Below are 21193 nucleotides of genomic sequence, written 5' to 3' on the forward strand. Positions count from 1 at the left end.
CTTAATGACCTTTTCTTCATGCTTGCTTCAGGGCCTACATCTGGGCTGAATAAAGGCATATAGTCATAGGGTTGTGGTTTGGCCACCCCTGCTCTACACTCTGGTCTTTTCCAGAGGTGAGCACAGCAATCACTATCTTGACAAGGTGTGTAGCTTAGTAATCACCATTTATACCTGGAGAGAAACAGATTAACTTTTTTTAACAATGATCAATGAATATATTTTTAAAAAATAGATGGTTTAAGTTTACCAAAAAGTGAAGTTTCTATGCTTTCGCTGAAAGCCGTTAAACAAAACAAAAATTGAAACCTAAACCAAATCATAATTAACTTCTAGAAATTAAGAAGTTTAAGTTATAGGTTAGCAAAACTGTGGAAAAGGCTGTATATTGAATAAATACTATCTACATGCAACCAATTACAAGTCTGTAAATACTCTTGAAGTTATCCAAAGTTCTACAACCTTGTCCAGAAGCACTGACAAATACCAAGGTGCATAATCTGTAAAAAAAAACACAACAACTATAATTTGATGTTAAATTTAAGGAAATACTGTGAATAACTGAGATATATATATTTGATACATTAGAAACTAACACTGGAGTACTAGTTAATATTCACGTAATTTAATTTTAAGGTCTTTACTTTCAATTAAAATCTGTAAATGGAGATTAGATTGTATGACAGAGGAGACAATAAAAATTCTCAAAGACGTAACAATACGTTTTCTTGGAATAAAAGCTCAGCAAATGAGAATTTTCATACTGTGCATGGGAATAACTAAAACCTTTATTAGATATGGTTTTCCAATAACAATGTGAAAATTGGAATTATCAATTCAAAGAGCATTGAAGTCTGAAATTTAAAAAAGTAGACTAGATATTAAGGGATAAAAGGTAAAGGAAGACGAAAATGTTTAATACTATTCAATATATCCCCTCTGTACACAATGTTGCATATATACAACTACTCCATTTTAATTTTATTGATTTTTATATAATAGTGAAATCCCCTTAAGCAACCTAGGGTATACAGATGGTGTCCAACTTGGGGGAAAAAAGTAGAAACACACTTGATTAACAGTTTTCACCCACACATTTTAGACAGACAATTTTTTTTCTTTTTTTGCCAAGATTTTCATAGTAAATTCATAAATATAGGAAATACTTTCACTCCTTCAGTGTTAAAATAGAAAACCACACAGTGCCAACAGTAGTGGCTTAATTATTGGCATACAAGAAAAGCACAACACCAATGGGTTTTCTTCATTCCGCATTTTAAATATCAATATGTGCATTTGTTTCATTTTTACAATTATAAATTTCCTAGTCTGTTATAGACAACAGCATTTAATAGTTTTGAATCCATTGAGATGTTGCTTTCAATTTGAAATATTGTGTGTATACATGTATATAAAAAAATAACCCAATGTATGACTCATCTGACAGATGTTCAAGATCAATAAAGGCTTATTTTTGAACATGCAGTTAGGAGAGAGGGAAGCAAGCCAACCTCTCCATTGTCTTTGTTGCTGGCTTGTTTTTGCAGTGGTATCAATAGTGGTTTTTGGAGGGAACCGTGTGCCTTCAGCCTATCTATCTAAGATCAGATACCACAATCAACAAGAGGGGCAGGAGAGATAAGGAGAGGGGGATATGGGCAGGTATTAAATGTTAAATTTTAGAAGTGTGCATTTTGCACTGTTTCCAGGTACAGGATAAAAACAGGCCAATAAGGAAAAAGTTTTATAATTAGGAAAAAACTGCAATCAAATCAAGACATAATAGCCGAATTAAGTTCTTTTAATAGATTGCATATATAGATGTTTAACCATACTCTCTTATCAACTCTTTAAGAGTAGAACTTTATATCCAATTTACATGCTTCAAATATCACCTTTCTTATTTGATACAGTAAGGTCTTGTATCCAAGTATCCACTTGTACACTGAGAGCTTTAAGAAAAAACAGGACACAGAGGGAGTTGCCATTTTTTAGCAGCAATGAAATATCACTAACCCCTTTTAACATACCGAATTCAAGTCACTATCAGAGGTGAGTGCACCACAAAGTCACCAGGTACAAAATTGCTAGTTCATTTTTAAATTAATAACTTGAAATTACCCCTGCCCCCCACCCCATTACATCCCTTCTTTTTATAAACAGCAAACATTTTGCTATTTTATACATAGGCTAGCAGGCTTGTTTCAATATGAAAGTGCTAATTCATTTACAGATTTGTTTTAATCAGTTATGTAGTGCTACAATAAATGTTCAATAATCTACATAGGAACAATCTTTGATGAATGAAAATGATGAAGATTGAATAAGGCTATCGATTACCTTATCTTATTTACATATAAAGAATAGATACCCAATGGTGAGGAAGAGACAGAAATCGGACAAATACTCATAGGTATAAAAATTACATCTACCTTTGAGCTTATACTGTAAATGAGACATTTTAAATAGTCCTGTAGCCCATGCCTATTTTTTCCTCAGAAAAAGAAAAGCTGCCTTCATGACATCCCCTCGTTTCAGATTTCCACAGTGTCACTTGAACTTTCAGTCAGAATCTTACTTTCTTCAAAAAATAAAGAAAATACAGCCCCCAAATTACCTCCCTCCCCCTCCCCCCTGCTGAAATCCCTCTGGTTTCTTTTTCAGTGCCAAGTTGCATGATCAGGTCCCACCTCCTGGGTTTTTTTGTCCATCTATTGATCAATTAGTTTAGAGTAGATAACATGAACCAGTTCTGGAACCGCTACTAGGAGGAACACAAGCTCTTCACTACAATCACACAGCAGGAAACAAAGTGATAATTCAATTCATCCCTGGTGCCGGGCCTCCAAAATTGAAAGAACTTGGCACAACTGGAGCACTGAATTTGTATCCTCCATGCTTCTCAATCATTTTGGATTCTAAAAAAACAAGTACGTGGAAGTTTAATAGAGTATCTGATCTTCTTACTACTTTGAAGAAGAGAAGAAACTGACAGACATTAACAAAAGCTTATTAACCCACTAGTATTAGCTAGGAAGTTCCAAAGTTGTCCTCTTCCCCCTTCTCTTACATAGAAATAAAAGAGGGGTACATTATATGGAGAAGATAAACTCTACTGTTGTATGCTATAGACATTAGCCAACTTTCACTTTCTGATGTTAAAAAAATTTTTTTAATAAACCTTTTTGAGTCAAATACTAAATCAGGATTTAGTCTTCAAAGGGAGTAACAGCCAATGAATCTAGTGTTGGCAAATCCAAATATAAAATACCTTAATAAGAAGCTATGCTTTCTCTATAAGGAGGATACTTCTTTTTATATTAAACTAGTTTGGCTAATGGTATTAAAACCTACAGAAAATTGTTAGGCTATATATTATCTAAAATGTCCTTTTCTAAAATGCATACTGAAATGTTTAAAGATGCTAAGATGTGATGATGTCTGGGATTTCCTTTAATATATTTCTAAGAAAATGCATAGTTTTCATAACCTAAAAACTTGTTTACACTTTTAATAGAACTTTCTACTATCAAGCCATCACCGTAAGCTTGAGCAACTTTATCAAAGCTATTGTATACTGAAAGTAGTCTCCAATTACACTTAAAATCAGTGGGTAAAAACAGAATTCATTTCTTCATTCCTTCACATTTCCTTCCTTCAGAATTCCTATCACCTGCAACAATTGTAGCTTTTATATAATTTTATATCATTTAATGTAAAGATTTTAGAGCTCTATCAAGTCATTAATTGCATTAAAGAGGGGTTGTGGTCAATTGACATACCATGGGCTGCTCTTCTTTGATCAGCCAGAGTTGCTATATCCTGTAACTGTTTTCTTTGCTCTTCATTAAGACCATGAGTCAAAGCCTGATACCACACAGGATTACGATTTTGTATAGCTATCAAAAAGAAAACAAGGGGAAAAAGGGAAATTATGAGAGGCCTGGTAGTTCCTTTCTATTCTGTTCCTTCTACTTCACCTCCAATACCGACATTCTGATCTACTTTATATTTTCCCAATAATAAGTGAAGTTACTTTATTTGTGATAGGGAGGAAAAATTCTGGTTTGGCTTATGCCTCAAAAAAATCTAATCATTCTCATAATTTATATCTGTAAGCAAATAAAGAATCAGAACTGAAACCAGGTCTTATATAATTAAGTAATAGAGTAGGGAAACTTTACAAGTACCTCAACCATTTAAAAGATTCAGAGTTAGGGGTGCCTGGGGGCTCAGTCGGCTGAGTGTCTGACTTCGGCTCAGGTCATGATCTCACAGTTCGTGGGTTTGAGCACCACATTGGGCTCTGTGCTATCAGCTCAGAGCTTGGAGCCTGCTTCAGATTCTGTGTCTGCTTCTCTCTCTGCTCTTCCCCTACTCATGCTCTCTCTCAAAAATAAATGAACATTAAAAAATAATAATAATAAAATAAAAGATTCAGAGTTAAAAGCAACTTGAAAATGATCAACTTGAAAAGCTATTGTGTTTCTGTAACCTTGTATCAAAAATGCTTTGTCATGGGATTGGAAGAGTAATGCCTTGGTTATCAGAAAATTTATTCTACATCAAAGTTCTCATAATATATAGAACTGACAGTCAACATAGTCATTAACTGTGGAGAAAAGGGTGTTTCAAATATAGTGCCAATTTGAATTTCTTAAGCTGGATGGAACACTGATGTTATATTTTGTTGAAGTCCAAGTAAAAGATGGTAAAGCCACATACAATGGGCTACAGGAAAAAAGAAAAGGGATTCTAAGACCACTAATGTTAAAAATGGTCAAATTCTCCAAAGTTCATTATGGTTTTGGCCAGGAAAAAGAAAGACACACAAATACACAAACACACAACAAACAGATGTAAGAGTGGATACCTCTGGAAAATGCTGAAAGGCTAGGAATCAGAAGTGGGAAAGAGGAACTGTCATTGTATAAACTTTGAACTACACCATTTTCTTATAATGTGCATGTTTCAGCGTGACAATCTAAATAAAAGTAAAATAATAAAATGAGGCAATACTCTGAAACTTTATGGTAACATAAAGTAACTTTGTATACTTTAGCTACCAATCCCTAAATCATATTCTAGTTTGGGTTTGATATACCTAAATCCCTTCTTTAAGTGACAGACACAAACAAGAACAGATGGATTCAGGAAAATGGATCATATAGACCTAGCTGAGTTACATATAAAAGTTGACTTACTTTGAAATATAGCTTTAAATATCTGATACTCATCAACAGGGTTATCTTCATCATCAATGATTGTGGAATAGCCTTCCAGAGCAGTCTCCTCAGCATCATCCTCTTCCCAGTCTTCATCATCTCCATCCTCCCCTGCTTGCTTAGCCAAAATCTCCAAATATTCTTGCCCATCTTCATCAATATCATCTTCATCACTCCCCAGTTCCTCTACCACAGAGTCATAAATAGGTGCGTTTGTTAACAGTATTCTGTTACTCAACAAAGTGACAGTGACCACAGTCAATAAATTACAAATCACAATTGAATAAATTCAAGTTTCAGGAAGTAGCGTTTAAATACTCAGCAACAGGGGCACTTGGTTAGGTGTCCAACTCTTGATTTTGGCTCATGATCTCATGGTTTGTGAGACCAAGCCCTGTGTCAGGCTCTGTGCTGACAGTGCAGAACCTGCTTGAGATTCTCTCTCTCTGCCCTTTCCCTGCTCACATGCACGCTCTCTCAAAATAATGAAACAAATTATATATATATGTATATATATAAAATCAGCAATACAATAAAAAATTTTTTTAAAAATGTTATGTATTTATTTTTAATGTTTATTTATTTTTGAAACAGAGAGAGACAGAGCATGAATGGGGGAGGGCCAGAGAGAGAGGGAGACACAGAATCCAAAGCAGGCTCTAGGCTCTGAGCTGTCAGCACAGAGCCCGAGGTGGGGCTCAAACTCACGGACTGTGAGATCATGACCTGAGCTGAACTCGGATGCTTAACCGAATGAGCCACCCAGGCGCCCCTAGAATAAAAAATTTCTCATAGAAATCCCAAGAAACCCAACCACAATTCTTAATACTAGAGGTCTGAAAAAAGGATTACATAATATGAGATTCAGCACTTATTGTTCTCTGGAACTTATGGTATATACCAAAACAAATACCAATAAAAAAATTACAGTTTATGTTATATCCATAGAGTAGCTTTTGGGAGTTTTTTTTTTTTTTTTAAACCATTACCCAACCTTCTATCAATTTATACTCGTATAGTCTAGTGTTCTACAGATGAAATGTATTAGCCAACATCTAATTGACTTAATTTTATAGCGTAGGTATACTTAGGTGTTAGCGCTAACAGACGATAAATGTTTGCCCACACTAAAAACCATAAATGCCTAGAACTGCTTTACATGTTGGAGATCTATCCACAGTTCCTGCCTTCATACACCTTACTCTATTTGGAAGATAAGGCAGTCTTTCTATGAATGAATGAACATGAAAGCATTTGGCTATGATCCATATTTCTTTAGGAGACAGGCTAAAAAACAAGTCCAATGATATTTCGAAGTCGGTAAGTCTGGCTTCCTCCACCACAAATTCCTTACCGGTTTCATCATCATCTTCAGCTTCATCATCATCATCACTGTCATTTTCGTGTTCTGCATGGCAAGCATATGCTCTTTTTAATCCATTAAATAAAAGGATAAAAGCTGGCAAAATCTGTCCAGAAACCTGATTTAAAACTTGTGGTATTTGTTCCATATCAATAAGAGCACACAGGCCCAGAACACACATCTTTCTGTCATGAAGCCTAAAAAATAAACAAAATATTTTCTTTTTTTTAATAAGCAGAGTTTCTCACCAAGTTAAATAAACAAAGATCCAATGTATGTCACTTACCCCAAGAAACAATCAACATCATTAAGCCACTGTGTAATAAAATGATTTGTAACTGGTTCAACATTATTAGGGAAACGAAGATTTTCTAAAGTGTTCAGAAGGAGATGTGGATTATAATACAAAGCTGCAATGGCAACTTGCAGGCACATTGTCCGAAGTTCACTTGTCTTCACCTCTCTTGTCAGTCTCTCTAAAGCTGCTTCCACAAATAAGGGAATGCACTATAAAGAGCAAAATATTCCAAAACTGTTAATAGTAATCTAACCATCCTACCCATATTAACTTGTTGCCTCAACCAACTTCTTTTTAATCCCCATTGGATGACCCAATAGTTTATATTGTTGAGGGATTCACTGAGAAATCTACCTTTAGAGAAGACAAATCTTCACTGAGCCTCACCACAATAGCCAGGTGGATTCACAATATTCTTACTAATAACCTTATTGTAGTAATCACTCCACAATATATGTGTATCAATTCATCATATTACACACCTTAAACTTATATAACATTATGTTTGAATTGTATCAATAGAGCTGGAAAAAAAACTCCTACTGAAACTGACCATGGAAATTTAACAACTAAATCTTTCTTACTGCGAAGTAATAATGTGGCAAACAATACTCCACAGCATACTATTAAAAAAAAAATCTCACTCTGCATGATAACAAGTAGCCATAAAACTTGTCATATTTTCAGACATACTAAACATATGATCATTATATATTAACTTTAAGCCAACAATTAAAAAAATGTTATCTACAGTGTCATAATAAATAATAACATACAAAATATACAAAAAATACCCCAAAAGAAAAAAACTGGAGGGAAAGATTATCTCTCTGAAGCCTCAGATAGGAAATATTAATCATTGCCTCACTGACCTGGTCAATGCCACGCCCTTTGCACTGTAGAATGATGACCTCTAACAATTTTGCTGCATGACACTCTGCATCTTCTCCTGCAACTCCTGTAAGAACCTGATCAATACAGAATATAAAACTGCAATGAGGCCTCATGAAACCTTTATATCAAGGAATTTCTCTGTCCCCTGTCTAGTGTCTGGAGTTTTTCTTAAGATATTCTAATTCATATATATGATTGCAATATTTATTACACAGACTATAATCTAAAACAACAGTGAGGATTTGGGAATTACTGGTTGGTCTTATTTCAGCACTCTTACCTCCTGGTCTAATCAAATCACTTCCCCTATAGTGTCATTCTGGATTACTGCATGTTGAAAACTACTATCTTCTCATACAACCCTGGTAGCTAAAGCACCATACCTTTCTTAAGGATATCTGGCTCTTATGTAAAGTGAAAATAAAGAAAGAAAGAATAAATTTTAAGAAGCTAACATTGCTAGGAAAGCCTTTTCTCTACATAAATCTCACAAAATAAAAAATAGTGTCATTGAAGTGAGAGAGAAGAAAAGGCAGCCTGTTGATGGCAAATGCTGTTCCCAGACAAAATTTTTGGACTTGTGCTAGTTAGCGTTAGAGGACTCGAAGTGTTAAGGATAACTTCTGGAAAAGGCAAATAAATGGTATGGATATCAATATTCCCAGAGTAGTAACATAAACTGTGTAACTGGCAATAAATAATAATATACCAGATAATGATTTTGTGATGAAATGTTCAAAAAGAAAAGGATCAACGAGACAAGCCCATCTAAAAAATGCCATAGAACAAAATCTTTTTTTATTTTTTTTCAACGTTTTTTTTTTTTAATTTTATTTTTGGGACAGAGAGAGACAGAGCATGAACGGGGGATGGGCAGAGAGAGAGGGAGACACAGAATCGGAAACAGGCTCCAGGCTCCGAGCCATCAGCCCAGAGCCTGACACGGGGCTTGAACTCGGATCGCGAGATCGTGACCTGGCTGAAGTCGGACACTTAACCGACTGCGCCACCCAGGCGCCCCTAAAATCATTTTTTTTAAATGCGTGGTATTAAACACCCTGCTGCCTCTCAACACTGATAGAACTGCAAATGCTACTCAATTATATTGACTGATAATGAAGGACCCCAATTCAACGATTTTATTCCCTACCTTCTGTTTAAGAAAAACATTATATAAAACTAACTAACTGGGGTGCCTGGGTGGCTCAGTCCATTAAATGTCCAACTTCTGATTTTGGCTCAGGCCGTGATCTCACCGTTTGTGGGTTCAAGCCCTGAATCGGGTTCTATGCTCGGGATTCTCTCTCTCTGTTCCTCCCCAACTCATGCTCTCTCGCTCTCAAAAATCAATAAACATAAAAAAAAAGTTACATTCACCATACACTTACTTGTGATTTTCCAAGGAATGGCACAGTACTATTTGACTTTCATTTTAAATAAATCCTTGACTTTTGCTTTGGATTCTGTGTCTCCCTCTCTCTCTGCCCTTCCCCTGCCCACACTGTCTCTCTCTCTCTCACTCAAAAATAAACAAACATTAAAAAAAAAAAATCCTTGGCTTTTACAATCTTGCTATTTACTAAATAACTTCCGTATAGTCTCCATAAACCTGTAACCTCCAAGAATTTTCTGTATAATAAACACTTCTAACTATTCCTGATCCTTTCAAGTATCTCTCAAATCAGTTGATTCTTTCCTTCTTTTGAATCAAAGCCTAGCAAAGAACCAGGCTAAGGTAAGTAAGTTCCAGGCACTCTAAAATTCAAAAAAATTTGTAACTCCAATTAAATGTCAGGGCAGACAGAAGACAAAACTTGTCAAAGGCATTACTGTGGCATCTAGAACCCAGTCTTTTTTAGTTTGTAGCTTTTAAAGCCCTTATTCTGTCAGACCCATATATTTGCCATAATGTATCATGTATCTTCATTCTTCACAATTGCATACTTTTTGTAGTACCAGCCTGATGAAATATATCCTTACATTTACTAAAAATGACCTACCTTTTTACACATACTATATATCATTTCAAGATACTTGGTATCCGAAAGAAGTGTGTCTGTATCAACTGTTACGTAATTATGAAGCAGAGGCATCATATCTGTATTAATAAAAAGCATAAAAACATTAAAAATGAATTAAACCAAAAAATTAATAAAATTTAAATATCTTTACTAATATAAACGCTTTGTTTCTGAAAAAATCTCCTTAGAAAAAGAAAGCAAATATGAGACTGTCTGGTCCCTTATAGTTGGTCTGTATTATACAAAGATGATTATTATACAAAAAAGACTAATAGGGGGCAGGAAGGTGAGAATATGTGTTAAAGAAAACAAACCTAAAAGGATAACTAAATCAAATATAAAATGGGTATCAATGTTATTGTCCTTGAGCATTAACTGCTAGTGATAACATCTAAACAATGGAGCACTTATAATACTCAAAAGCATATGTTTAAGTTATATACTAAAAATGAATCAAATTGGGGGAAATCCTCAGTATTTCTACTGAGTTACTGACTTGACTTACCTGTAAAGTAATCAAACCCATCTTGCTGAAAAACCTCAAATACCAAAGGTAGTAACTGCCACATTTGTGGAGATACTTGTTGACAAGTCAAACTATGTGCTAAAGAGAAGATCTCCTCATAGAATTCTAAAAGAGAGTATGGAGTCATTAGGACAACGCTTGCTGATGTAAAAAAGCAGCAAATTTTAAACACTGAGGTATATACCTAAGACATGCTGTTGTAAAACAGTTCCAATGACCTGTAAGCAGATGCCCTCAAGCTGCTGGGTTATCTGAAAGAGGAGAAAACAAATTGTATGTAACTGTCCCACACCACTGAATAAATTATTAAATAACATAAATGTAATTCACTGCTTATTGAAATATATAGTATTTTAAGAAATCATTTTAAATCTTTGCTTTGAAGTGACTCATAAAATTGTGGGTCAATAAGGAATTTAAATTTAATGAAATACCATTATGACGAAACAAACAAGAGCAATAATGTGTAGTTTACCTAAAAAAGAAAACATAATATCCTAGGAAAATGTAAATAATTATGAAAATAAAGGAGCCACATCATTTTGCAAATAGATTACAGACCTTTTTGTGTTTATATATAGATTATCACAGTCCAGACATCACTGTCAGTGGCTTACAGCAAAATTATTTGAAAGAAGGCATTATTTCTACCACTCCAATGCTTAAGTCACCTCCATTTATGTAATTACAGTAGATATAGTGAACCATGCCCCAAGCCATTTAAGAAAGACTGAAAATACAAATTGCTCTTTAATTGTCATTATGGTCCTCAATCAGATCCCAAATCCCTGGAAGACATCAGAATGTTTAAAAAGTGGGGAGACGAGACAATAAAATTTACTAATTGGGTATAGAACCAGGACATCCATTTCAAATACATATACTTACAACATTTTCAACTCTTCAAATATATAGTGAAAACTGATTTGTTAACCATAAGGCAGCTACAGAATTCCTCATGGCTTCTACCTATTTCCAATTATAATATAGAATATAAATAGCTTACAAAAAATTTCATATTGCAAAAGGCAATTCACAGATAACCTGAAAACATGATTTATGCATATAAATATCTGCACTGGAATTCTAAACACCAAATTCAGGACACTGGTTATTTCCAAGGGAAAGAAGTAGGGAAATAAGATTGCGAAGTGGTACCCCAAGGGCCTCGATTACATCTATCTGAAATTGCTTTTCTTATTAGAAATAAAGTTTAGGGGCGCCTGGGTGGCTCAGTCGGTTAAGCGTCCGACTTCAGCCAGGTCACGATCTCGCGGTCCGTGAGTTCGAGCCCCACGTCAGGCTCTGGGCTGATGGCTCAGAGCCTGGAGCCTGTTTCTGATTCTGTGTCTCCCTCTCGCTCTGTCCCTTCCCCGTTCATGCTCTGTCTCTCTCTGTCCCAAAAATAAATAAACGTTGAAAAAAAAAAAAAGAAATAAAGTTTAAAGGATATCCTACGAAATTTTAAAATCTAATAGGTGGTGGTTAAAGGGTATTATTGGTTTTGTTTTTCTCTGTTCTTTATCCTTTATGTTTTAAATTATTTCATTTTTATTTTTTTTTAATGTTTATTTAATTTGAGGGGCATGCCTGGGTGGCTCAGTCAGTTAAATATTCGACTCCTGATTTTGGTTCAGGTCATGATCTCACAGTTCATGGGTTTGATGCCCACACTGGGCTCTGCACTGACAGTGCGGAGCCTTTTTGGGATCTTCTCTCTACCTCCCCCACTTGCTCTCTCAAAAATAAATAAATAAACTTTAAAAATATATGAAGTTTATTTAATTTGAGAGAGTACGCATGTGAGCTGGGCAGGGACAAAGAGTCAAGAGTCAGGAGTTGGGACGCTTAACTGACTGAGCCACTCAGGTGCCCCAAATTATTTCATTAGAAAAAAATTCATGATTACAATTCTCTTTCCAAAAGACAACTGTATAAGAAGAAAACTTGAAAGATGATGGTAATGGTAGCACAACAATGTGTGCTTAAAACCACTGAACTATTTACTTAAAAATGGCTAAGATGGTAAATTTTATGTTATGTGTAGTATATCATAATTAAGAAACAAAAGCAGTAGTACAGTTGAAGAATGGCTCTAAATTCCCTAAAACCTGAATCAAAACCTTGTAACACTGGATCATTTTCTTACCTCTTTATGATCTTCAACTACACTAAGAAGTGTGTCAATGGTATTCAGGATTCCCATAGCAGTAACTGCTTTGTCATCACTTCCTTCTTCATCTGGCCCAGTCTGGATTACCTGATTAAATGTCATTGCCTACGTTCAAAAGAATATAACTTAGGCTTACCATTAAAGCAGTATAAACACATTTTGGTCTAAAACTTCATTTTTAAAATGTTCTCACTGGGACAGAAAAACCAATCAATATCACCAAACTGGTTAATAATAATTAAGAGCCTGGCTCTACAATCAAACAAATGGCTCTGCCATTGAGTAGGTGATCTTAAAGTTACTTGACCCGTTAGTCCTAACATCGCATTTGAGAAATTTATGATAGAGAACTGTGAGGATTAAAAGAGGCAAGGCATAGAAAGTGCTTAATATTATGAGTATTTTTATTAATTTTACTGGCTAACATTCAACAATGCCCAGATACAGGTATATTAATCAAGGTTTTTTGTTATAAAATTCAATCATTTTCAAAGAAACTTCTGAGAAGTAAAGGGTGGAGTCATAGCTAATAATGCACAGGGTGCCTAGGGGACACAGTCTGTTGAATGTCTGACTTTTCTTTTTATTAATGTTTATTTACTTTTGAAAGAGAGAGAGAGAGAGAGCACGCGCGCACCATGCACATGTACATGGGAGGGGCAGAGAGAGAGGGAGGGAGAATCCCAAGCAGGCTCCATGTTGTCAGCACAGAGCCTGACCTGGGGCTTGAACCCACGAACCATGAGATTATGACCTGAGCTGAAATCAAGAGTTGGACACCTAATCAACTGAGCCACCCAGGCACCCCGAGTGTCTGACTCTTGATTTCTTTTTGGCTGAGGTCATGAGTCCAGGGTCATGGGATTGAGTCCACCCTCAACGTGTAGCCTGCTTGGCATTGTCTCTCTCCCTCTGCCCCTCTCCCCCACTCACACTCTCAATCTCCAAAATATTTTTAAAAGGGGGGAGGGGTGTGCCTGGGTGGTTCAATTAGTTGAGTGTCCAACTCTTGGTTTTGGCTCAGGTCATGATCTCACAGCTCTGTGGGTTCAAGCTCCATGGTATTCAAGTACTGCACTGCCAGTGCAGAGCCTGCTGGAGATTCTCTCTCTCCCTCTCTCTAACTCATGCTCTCTCTCTCTCAAAATAAATAGACTTGGAAAAAAAAAAAAAAGAAAAACACCCCACCCCAGTGTGTTGTGGAGGTGTACACTTGAAGGGTGAATCCCAGATCCACCGTTCTAGCTTTGGCAAGTTACTTCACCTTTTCATAGTTCACACTTTCTCTCAGTTAGGAATATTCCTGGGGCGCCTGGGTGGATCAGTTGGTTAAGAACAGATTCTTGATCTCAGCTCAGGTCATGATCTCATGGTTCATGGGTTGGAGCCCCACGTCAGGTTCTGCACTGACACCGCAGAGCCTGCTTGGGATTCTCTCTCCTTCTCTCTCTGTCCCTACCCTGCTTGCAGTCTCTTTCTCACAATAAACTTAAAAAAAAAAAAAAAAAAAAGGAATATTCTTCACATAGGACTGTGAAAGTACTAAATGAGCCTAAATATATGTCAGAGGCTTAGAACACTACCTGATACACAGTACACTCTGAAAATATTTGTTGTAAGTAATGAATAAGTGATTGGTTCAAAAAAACATACCAAATGCTGTGTCATTTCTACTGCAATAGGAGTAACTTCTTCACTATACTCGCAGATCATTTTCTGAATTACATTGGTAAGATCATCATTTTCTGTTTCTCTTATAATATGAAGAAGAGCCTGCATTACAGGTCTGATGAATGGCGTGATATATTCTTTAGCTGTGAGAAAAAAAATTGGAAACAAAACTCCTTAAAACCTTATATATATCAAAGAATAAACATAGGCACCTTCACAAGGTATCAAGTTCCTAAGATGCCTTGTACAATTATGTATAAAAACACTGTACTATTTTTGAGATAAAATCCTTTACCCTTTTCTTGATTGCTGATCAACACCTGAAGTGCAATGGCAGCTTCCACTTTCACAGGCATTTCCCTATCATCTATCAGACATCTTCGAGTCAGCTCTAAGGCCGTTTGCAGATTCTGGTCACTTTTGAACTTCACTTCACAAAAGTAGTGAAGGACCCAGCAAGCCTTTTTAAAAAAATGCAATGAGTTACTATAGATATCCTATATTAAATTGCCACAAGCTACAGTACCTCTATTCCCAAAGTTTTTTGTGTGGGAATCTGGAGGCTGGCCAGTGGTAGAGATGTCCAAAGAGACAACACTAGACCAGTACTATGATCCCAACTTACTCTTTGGCTGCATGATGTTTGTGTGGATAGCAAGATCTGAATGCAAAACACAGGCAGACACTGCTATCAGACACAGATGAAAACTATGCACACATTATATCAGCCATTTAAATACTTACATGAAACAGAAGTCTAACATGAAACATGGCTTTTAAGGTGAACATTAAAAAGTTTCCACATAAAAGTCCACATAAGCAGTTATTCATTACAAGACAAAAATGTATAAATTAATACAGCTTTAACACATACCCTCGCTCTCATATAGCCTAGTTCACTGCTGAAGAGAGGGAATACGTGATTCTGCAACATGTATTCCATCTGATCTTTGTAGATCTTTTTCTGTCAATATAAACAACAATTATTTTTGATAGAATTCCAAATGTAATCATCTTAAATACCAAATAAATACACTAATGTTAAAAATCACTACTAATGTCAAACCATACATTTATTCTGATTCCTTGTACCTCAGTATCAATATCTAATTTTCTCATTCTCAAACGTAACCATCAAAAAACACAGAATACCTTTTCTTTCATCTTTTTACCTCATTTACTTAGAAAACAATTATACCAAATCTTAACAGTAATTATGTTTGAAGGATGGAAGTGTGGTTAATTTTATTCCTTACCTTATAATAACTATCACAATGAAAAAAACCTCTCTGGAAAAGTTCTAAAGGAATATAACATACACTGAGAAAAGACCTTGCTTTCAAGGTAATCTGGATATCTAAAAAGACTCTCATTAGTCTTAAATTAGGGTCTTTTCTAAGTGGTAACAAGCTTTTAAGAGTTCCTGGAATTGCATACTACATCAACATTAAAAACTAATAAACACTTCAAGAACTGAAGACTAAGACATGGGAACTAAATGCAATGTGGGATCCTGGACTGGTCATGGACCAGAAAAAAGGACATTAGAGGGAATTCTTGCAAAACATGAAAGGGGTCTGTAAGATTAGTGAATAGTATCCCAGCAACATTAATTTCCTGGTTGTGAGAATTGTGGATGGCTATCTAAGATGGTAGGTAACATTAGGGGAAGAGTAATGAGAACTATTTTTGCAATTTTTCAGTGAGTGTAAAATTACCTAAAAATAAAAAGACAGAAAAATCTGAACTTGCCAAGATCACTCACTCAAGATTCCCAGCCTTCCATACAACAAATAACCATTGTCTTTAATTTATAAACTAACAGAAGGATGGATAGACAGATATAGAAAAGCTGAAAAATACACAAAATATACCTACAAATGGTGACATGGAACAAGGTTCCTTGGAGTTGGATGATTCTGTGACTAAATATTTATTTGAACTTTGTTATCATTTATTAGCTTTTAACCAAAAACAAATTTCAAATTTATGAAGCCAGACACAATGTGTACAACTAAGCTGAGGTTCTTAAACATAAATCTAACCCAGGGTCATTACTTACTAGAAAATTTATGTCACAAAAAGCATGATGTTCCTAAGTTGCAAATGGATACATTCATGTTTATAAATTTCCTTAAAAGATAAATTTTTCAAAGAGAAAACCCCACTATTTTACAATTACCTTGCAATATGAAAATAACTCCTACAAAAAGAAGTATCTTCAGCATAAGCAGCAAAAGAAAATATTAACTGGACACAATTTCAAAATCATATTAAAACTTGTACTTCAAAGGGCATCAAGTAAAGTGATAACCCACAAAATGGCAGAAATACCTGCAAATCATTATAAAAACCATCTAGTATTTAGAATATACAAAGAACTCTTAATAATTCAACAATGAAAAGACAATCCAGTTAAAAGTAGGTGAAGAATTTGAAAATATCTCCAAAGAAGATAAACAATGGCCAATATGTACATCAAAAAAGATTCTCAATGTTGTTAGTCATCAGGGAAATGGAAATCAAAACCACAATGAAATATCATTTGACACCAACTAGGACGGCTATAATAAAAAAGATTGCTGAGAATCAGTGAAGACATAGAAACTGGAACCCTCATACATGGCTGATAAAAATATAAAATGATACACCACTTCAGAAAACAGTCTGGCACTTTCTCAAAATATGACAGCAATATGAATCCTAGGTATGTATTACCCAAGAGAAGTAAAAATATTACATGCACACAAAAACGTGTATATAAATGATCACAGCTTCAAATGGAAACAATACAAATGTCCATCCATTGATGAATGGATAAATACAATGTGGTATATCAATACAATGGAACATTATTTGGCAACAAAAAGGAATGAAGTACTGACACGGGCCACAATATGAACTTTGAAAATATTGTGCTAACTGAAAAAGCCCTACTCCTAATTGAGCACATTCCCTTTACATGAAACGTCCAAAATAGGTAAACCTGTACAGAAGACAAAAAGTAGATTAGGGGTAGCCTAGGGCTGAAAGCTCTGGAAAAAAATGGAATGTGACTGCTAACACTTTTGGGGATGATGGTTATACAACTCTGTGAATAAAACCCACTGAATTATACACTCTAATGGGTGGACATTATGGTATGTGAATTGTATCTCAATAAAACTGTTACTAAATCACTTGCACACAAAAGAAATACCTTGAGAAGTATTTCAGCTAAAGATCCAATCATATGCAGGGCTCCATCTTTTTTTCGAGGATCAGCATTCGGTTCTGTAAGAATCTGATAGCAAAATCCCATTGTCTTTTGCAGTACCTAGATTAAAAAAGAAAAGTAATACTTAAGTGATTTCCAAACAATCCTTAACAAAAACAAAAAGACAAAGTGACTTACATGGCTAACATTAAAAGCTGAGCATACACCTGAACAAATTTTAAATATTAAAGCAAAAGTTAACCTAAACAACCTACCTCTTTCCTCTTGCTACAAGCTGTGAACAAAAGTGTTTGGGCAGCGGTAGTAGGAGAAATGAAGTCTTCAAACACATCTAAAGAATAAATTTAAAATTAATACGAAACCCAGTAATTTCAATTTCTTCAACAAACATTTTCACAAAATTTACAAATGATGCTCTGTAAAAAACAGACCTTAAAAGGTGTCAGATGGGTATTCTGATAAGTTTATTCTAAATGCTAACTTTTAAGTCCCTTGAAGTTTGCTACAACAGTACCTTTGCAGAAATAAGCACTGCCTTTCAAATCGCTCTCATTTTGTATCTCCTTTATCTCCAAGATGAGGTTGGCAAACTATGGCCCTGGACCAAATCCAGGCCATCAACTGTCTTTCTACTGCCCATAAGATAAGAATTGTTTTTCACATTCTTAAATGGTTGAAAATCAATAAAAATAAGATTCTGTGATATAAGTAAATAAAAAAGTTGTCTAAATCTACATGCAAGGTATGAAAATGAACCCAGATTCCTACATAATTTTGCAACAGCTTAATTTCATGTCTTTTCTGTACAAATTAAAATGTTAATCCATCAATTTCTCCTAGTGATTATTTTCTTTAATACAAAACACTACAAATGTGAGAATTTCCACAATATGGTCACAAAAGAATAATCTGCAAATACAAAAGATATTGGTAGGAAGAAGAACTAATACTCAACATGAGCCAAATTACAATTCCTTAGTTCCATGCAGAGACTCCATGTGATACAGCTTCCAATATGCATCTTCTCAATTCCCACACATATGATGACTGACATGAGATCCAAAAGTATAGTTTAGGCACTTAGTATTAAGGTGTAATCTTGAATTTGCAGCAATTCTGGCATATGCCAGAAACACATCCACAAACTGTAACTCAGTAACACTACTATATTTGTGTCTGTTAAAAATGCAGATCATTGGGGTGCCTGGGTGGCTCAAGTGGTTAGTTGTCTGACTTTGCTTCAGGTCATGATCTCAGTTCTCACAGTTTGTGAATTTGAGCCCGGCGTCGGGCTCTGTGCTGACAGCACAGAGCCTGGAGCCTGCTTTGGATTCTGTCTCCCTCTCTCTCTGTCCCTTCCCTGCTCATGCTGTCTCTTTCCTCTCTCTCAAAAATAAACAAACATAAAAAAAAGGGGGGGTGGGGCGCCTGGGTGGCTCAGTTGGTTGGGTGGCCAATTTCAGCTCAGGTCATGATCTCATGGTTCATGGGTTCAAGCCCTGCTTCGGGCTCTGTGCTGACAGCTCGGAGCCTGGAGCCTGCTTCAGAAGCTGTGACTTCCCCTCTCTCTCTGTCCCCTTCCCAGCTCATGCTCTGTCTCTCATAAAATAAATAAAGGTTAAAATAAATAAATAAATAAATAAATAAAGACAATCATGCCATAACTAATGAAAAGACCCCAAAAAGTGGGGGTCTATAAAGATTTTTCAGTACCATACCAAAGATGAGGCCTTAAAACTCCCCTAGGTTTTATTATACAAACTTAGTTACTGACATTTTATTTCAAAGAAAGTGAAAATTTACCAAACTTCATGCGTATATATTCATAAGGATCTTCTTGCCAAAGTTCCTCATCAGCATCTGTATAGCACATCAAGGGAAAAATAACATCTTGGATAATGCCCTGCGATTTAAAAGTTAAGAAAAGTAACCTTAAGTCAGTCTTCAAATTTAAACCCCGAATTTTGTTTAAGTGCTAAAGCAAAACCAACCCTATAATATGTATTTTAAGCTTAATATCAAACTTTAGTAATGATTCTCAGATCAACTATTACCCTTTGTGAAACAAGTAATTATAAAATAAGACTTATGTGTATATAGGTAGCAATTAATATTCTGAGAAAAATACAATATGAAATTTTAGTCCATCAAATCCTGTAGCTGTAATAAAGCAAATACATTACTCATAGAAATAGTATATAAGCTAATTATCCCCAAAACTAATCTGGTGAAGCAGTCCTTTGCTTACTCCAAATTATATAATTAAAATGTTATAATCTTAAGCCAACCAAAAGCATTTAAAGGCAAGTTAAAAAAAAAAAAAAAGAATTTAAAGGCAAGCTTTAAGATAATAGTTTTAAATTAAAATTTAAAAAAATTCTGAATATTAAAAAAGTACGTTTTAAAAGTTTATGTCAAGGTATGGTCTCATTCCTACTATACTCTCAAAACAATTAAAAGAACTAGACTAACATAAGTCAACAAAATATGCATTTTTCAACATTTATGATAATTAATGTTATTTCCATTATATTTTCCAGAAAAACATTTCAGATAGAAAATTATTACTTGTATATGAGGCTTCAGATTCTTCCAGGTGAGGGCATGTGAAACTCCTTGATTAATATAATTTAATGTCTGCTGTAAAACTCGAGGAGCCATATATTGCTTCTCCTTGTACTGATATAATACCTTTAATAAAACCTTTGAAAAAAATTTTTGAGCAAAAACCAAAAGTTAAATAGAAATTTTAACCACTTCTAAGCCAGCCAAAACACCTGACACACATATCTTAATACCCAAATCATCATTATAAAATAACCATATTTTAAAAAGAATTTTTAAAATTATGTATTAGAGAACCATATTTAATCCCAAGGTATTCCTATAAACAAACTGAAATAATACTATTTCAAAGGACTAGTTTCCAATTAAGTATAGTAAGAGAAAATCATAGGTTACTTACTGAACACATCACAATCTTTTGTGACAGCCCAATATTATTAGTTACCTCCCTGAAAAACCTTGCTCAAACCATGTCTGCCATGAGTTCTAATTCTAATTGATATTGTCAAGATTTGGCCCACAGACCTCTCACAGGTCTATGAGGTCAAAACTATTTTCATAACAATGCTAAGACTTCATTTGCCCTTTTTACTGTGTGACATCTACATCGATGGTACAAAAGCAATGGTGGCAAAACTTCTGGTGCCTAACACGAATAAAGCAGTGGCAGGCACCAAAGTGTACAAGCAGCTGTCATACTCTTTATAGCCATATTAAATGCAGAACAACCTCTCCTTAAGAACACTCTTAATGAATCAGAAATATAAATATTATTAAATGAGGAGTATATGTGTAGCACTTTTGCTACATACCAAAGTACAGGGGTTGGAAGAAAACATGAAATAAGTAATAGCTTTTCCCATCAAACACCACCATATACTTGAAAGAAAACCTGACAAATTGTGTTATTTAGACTTGTGTATCTTTCCTCAAAAATGAACAGAAAGTGCCTTTTCCTTTCAAGGAAAATAACCAAAAATACATTCCTGGTGCTAAAATCTAAGCTTTCAAACAAAAATTAGAATTCTCAAAATCTTATACCTAAACACTTAGATCTACTTAATCAGCTTTCCAATATTTAAAGATATTTCTAATAACATCAGTGGTGACATTAGTTAATGTGATTTTTTATTTTTCTTTAATGTTTATTTATTTATTTTGAGAGAAACCGTGTCAGTGGGGGAGGGGCAGAATGAGGGGGAGAGAGAATCCCAAGCAGGCTCTGAGCTGTCAGTGCAGA

At 35.0% G+C, this 21193-nt stretch overlaps 1 protein-coding gene and 1 non-coding gene across 2 annotated transcripts in view; both read right to left on the bottom strand.

Annotated features, from left to right (window-relative positions):
* Positions 1-768: 768 nt before the first annotated feature.
* IPO7 (importin 7) overlaps positions 769-21193 on the bottom strand; it is a 46540-nt gene continuing 26115 nt past the window's right edge. The window contains exons 9-25 of the mRNA XM_015077360.3: positions 19957-20091; positions 19192-19291; positions 17643-17719; positions 17371-17487; positions 15046-15135; positions 14467-14632; positions 14154-14314; positions 12477-12605; positions 10512-10578; positions 10307-10432; positions 9781-9878; positions 7759-7854; positions 6875-7095; positions 6580-6785; positions 5205-5411; positions 3783-3899; positions 769-2918 (exon numbers count right to left, since the gene is read on the bottom strand). Of these exons, the coding sequence (XP_014932846.1) occupies positions 2821-2918; positions 3783-3899; positions 5205-5411; positions 6580-6785; positions 6875-7095; positions 7759-7854; positions 9781-9878; positions 10307-10432; positions 10512-10578; positions 12477-12605; positions 14154-14314; positions 14467-14632; positions 15046-15135; positions 17371-17487; positions 17643-17719; positions 19192-19291; positions 19957-20091 (2211 nt within the window). The 3' untranslated portion in view covers positions 769-2820. The remainder of the gene's footprint in view (positions 2919-3782; positions 3900-5204; positions 5412-6579; positions 6786-6874; positions 7096-7758; positions 7855-9780; positions 9879-10306; positions 10433-10511; positions 10579-12476; positions 12606-14153; positions 14315-14466; positions 14633-15045; positions 15136-17370; positions 17488-17642; positions 17720-19191; positions 19292-19956; positions 20092-21193) is intronic.
* Positions 14714-14897, bottom strand: LOC113603531 (small nucleolar RNA SNORA23). The gene has a single exon (XR_003425126.1). It is a non-coding gene; the product is annotated as a small nucleolar RNA SNORA23 (small nucleolar RNA).

Source organism: Acinonyx jubatus, chromosome D1 (genome assembly GCF_027475565.1).
Source record: "Acinonyx jubatus isolate Ajub_Pintada_27869175 chromosome D1, VMU_Ajub_asm_v1.0, whole genome shotgun sequence".
Lineage (NCBI taxonomy): Eukaryota > Metazoa > Chordata > Mammalia > Carnivora > Felidae > Acinonyx > Acinonyx jubatus.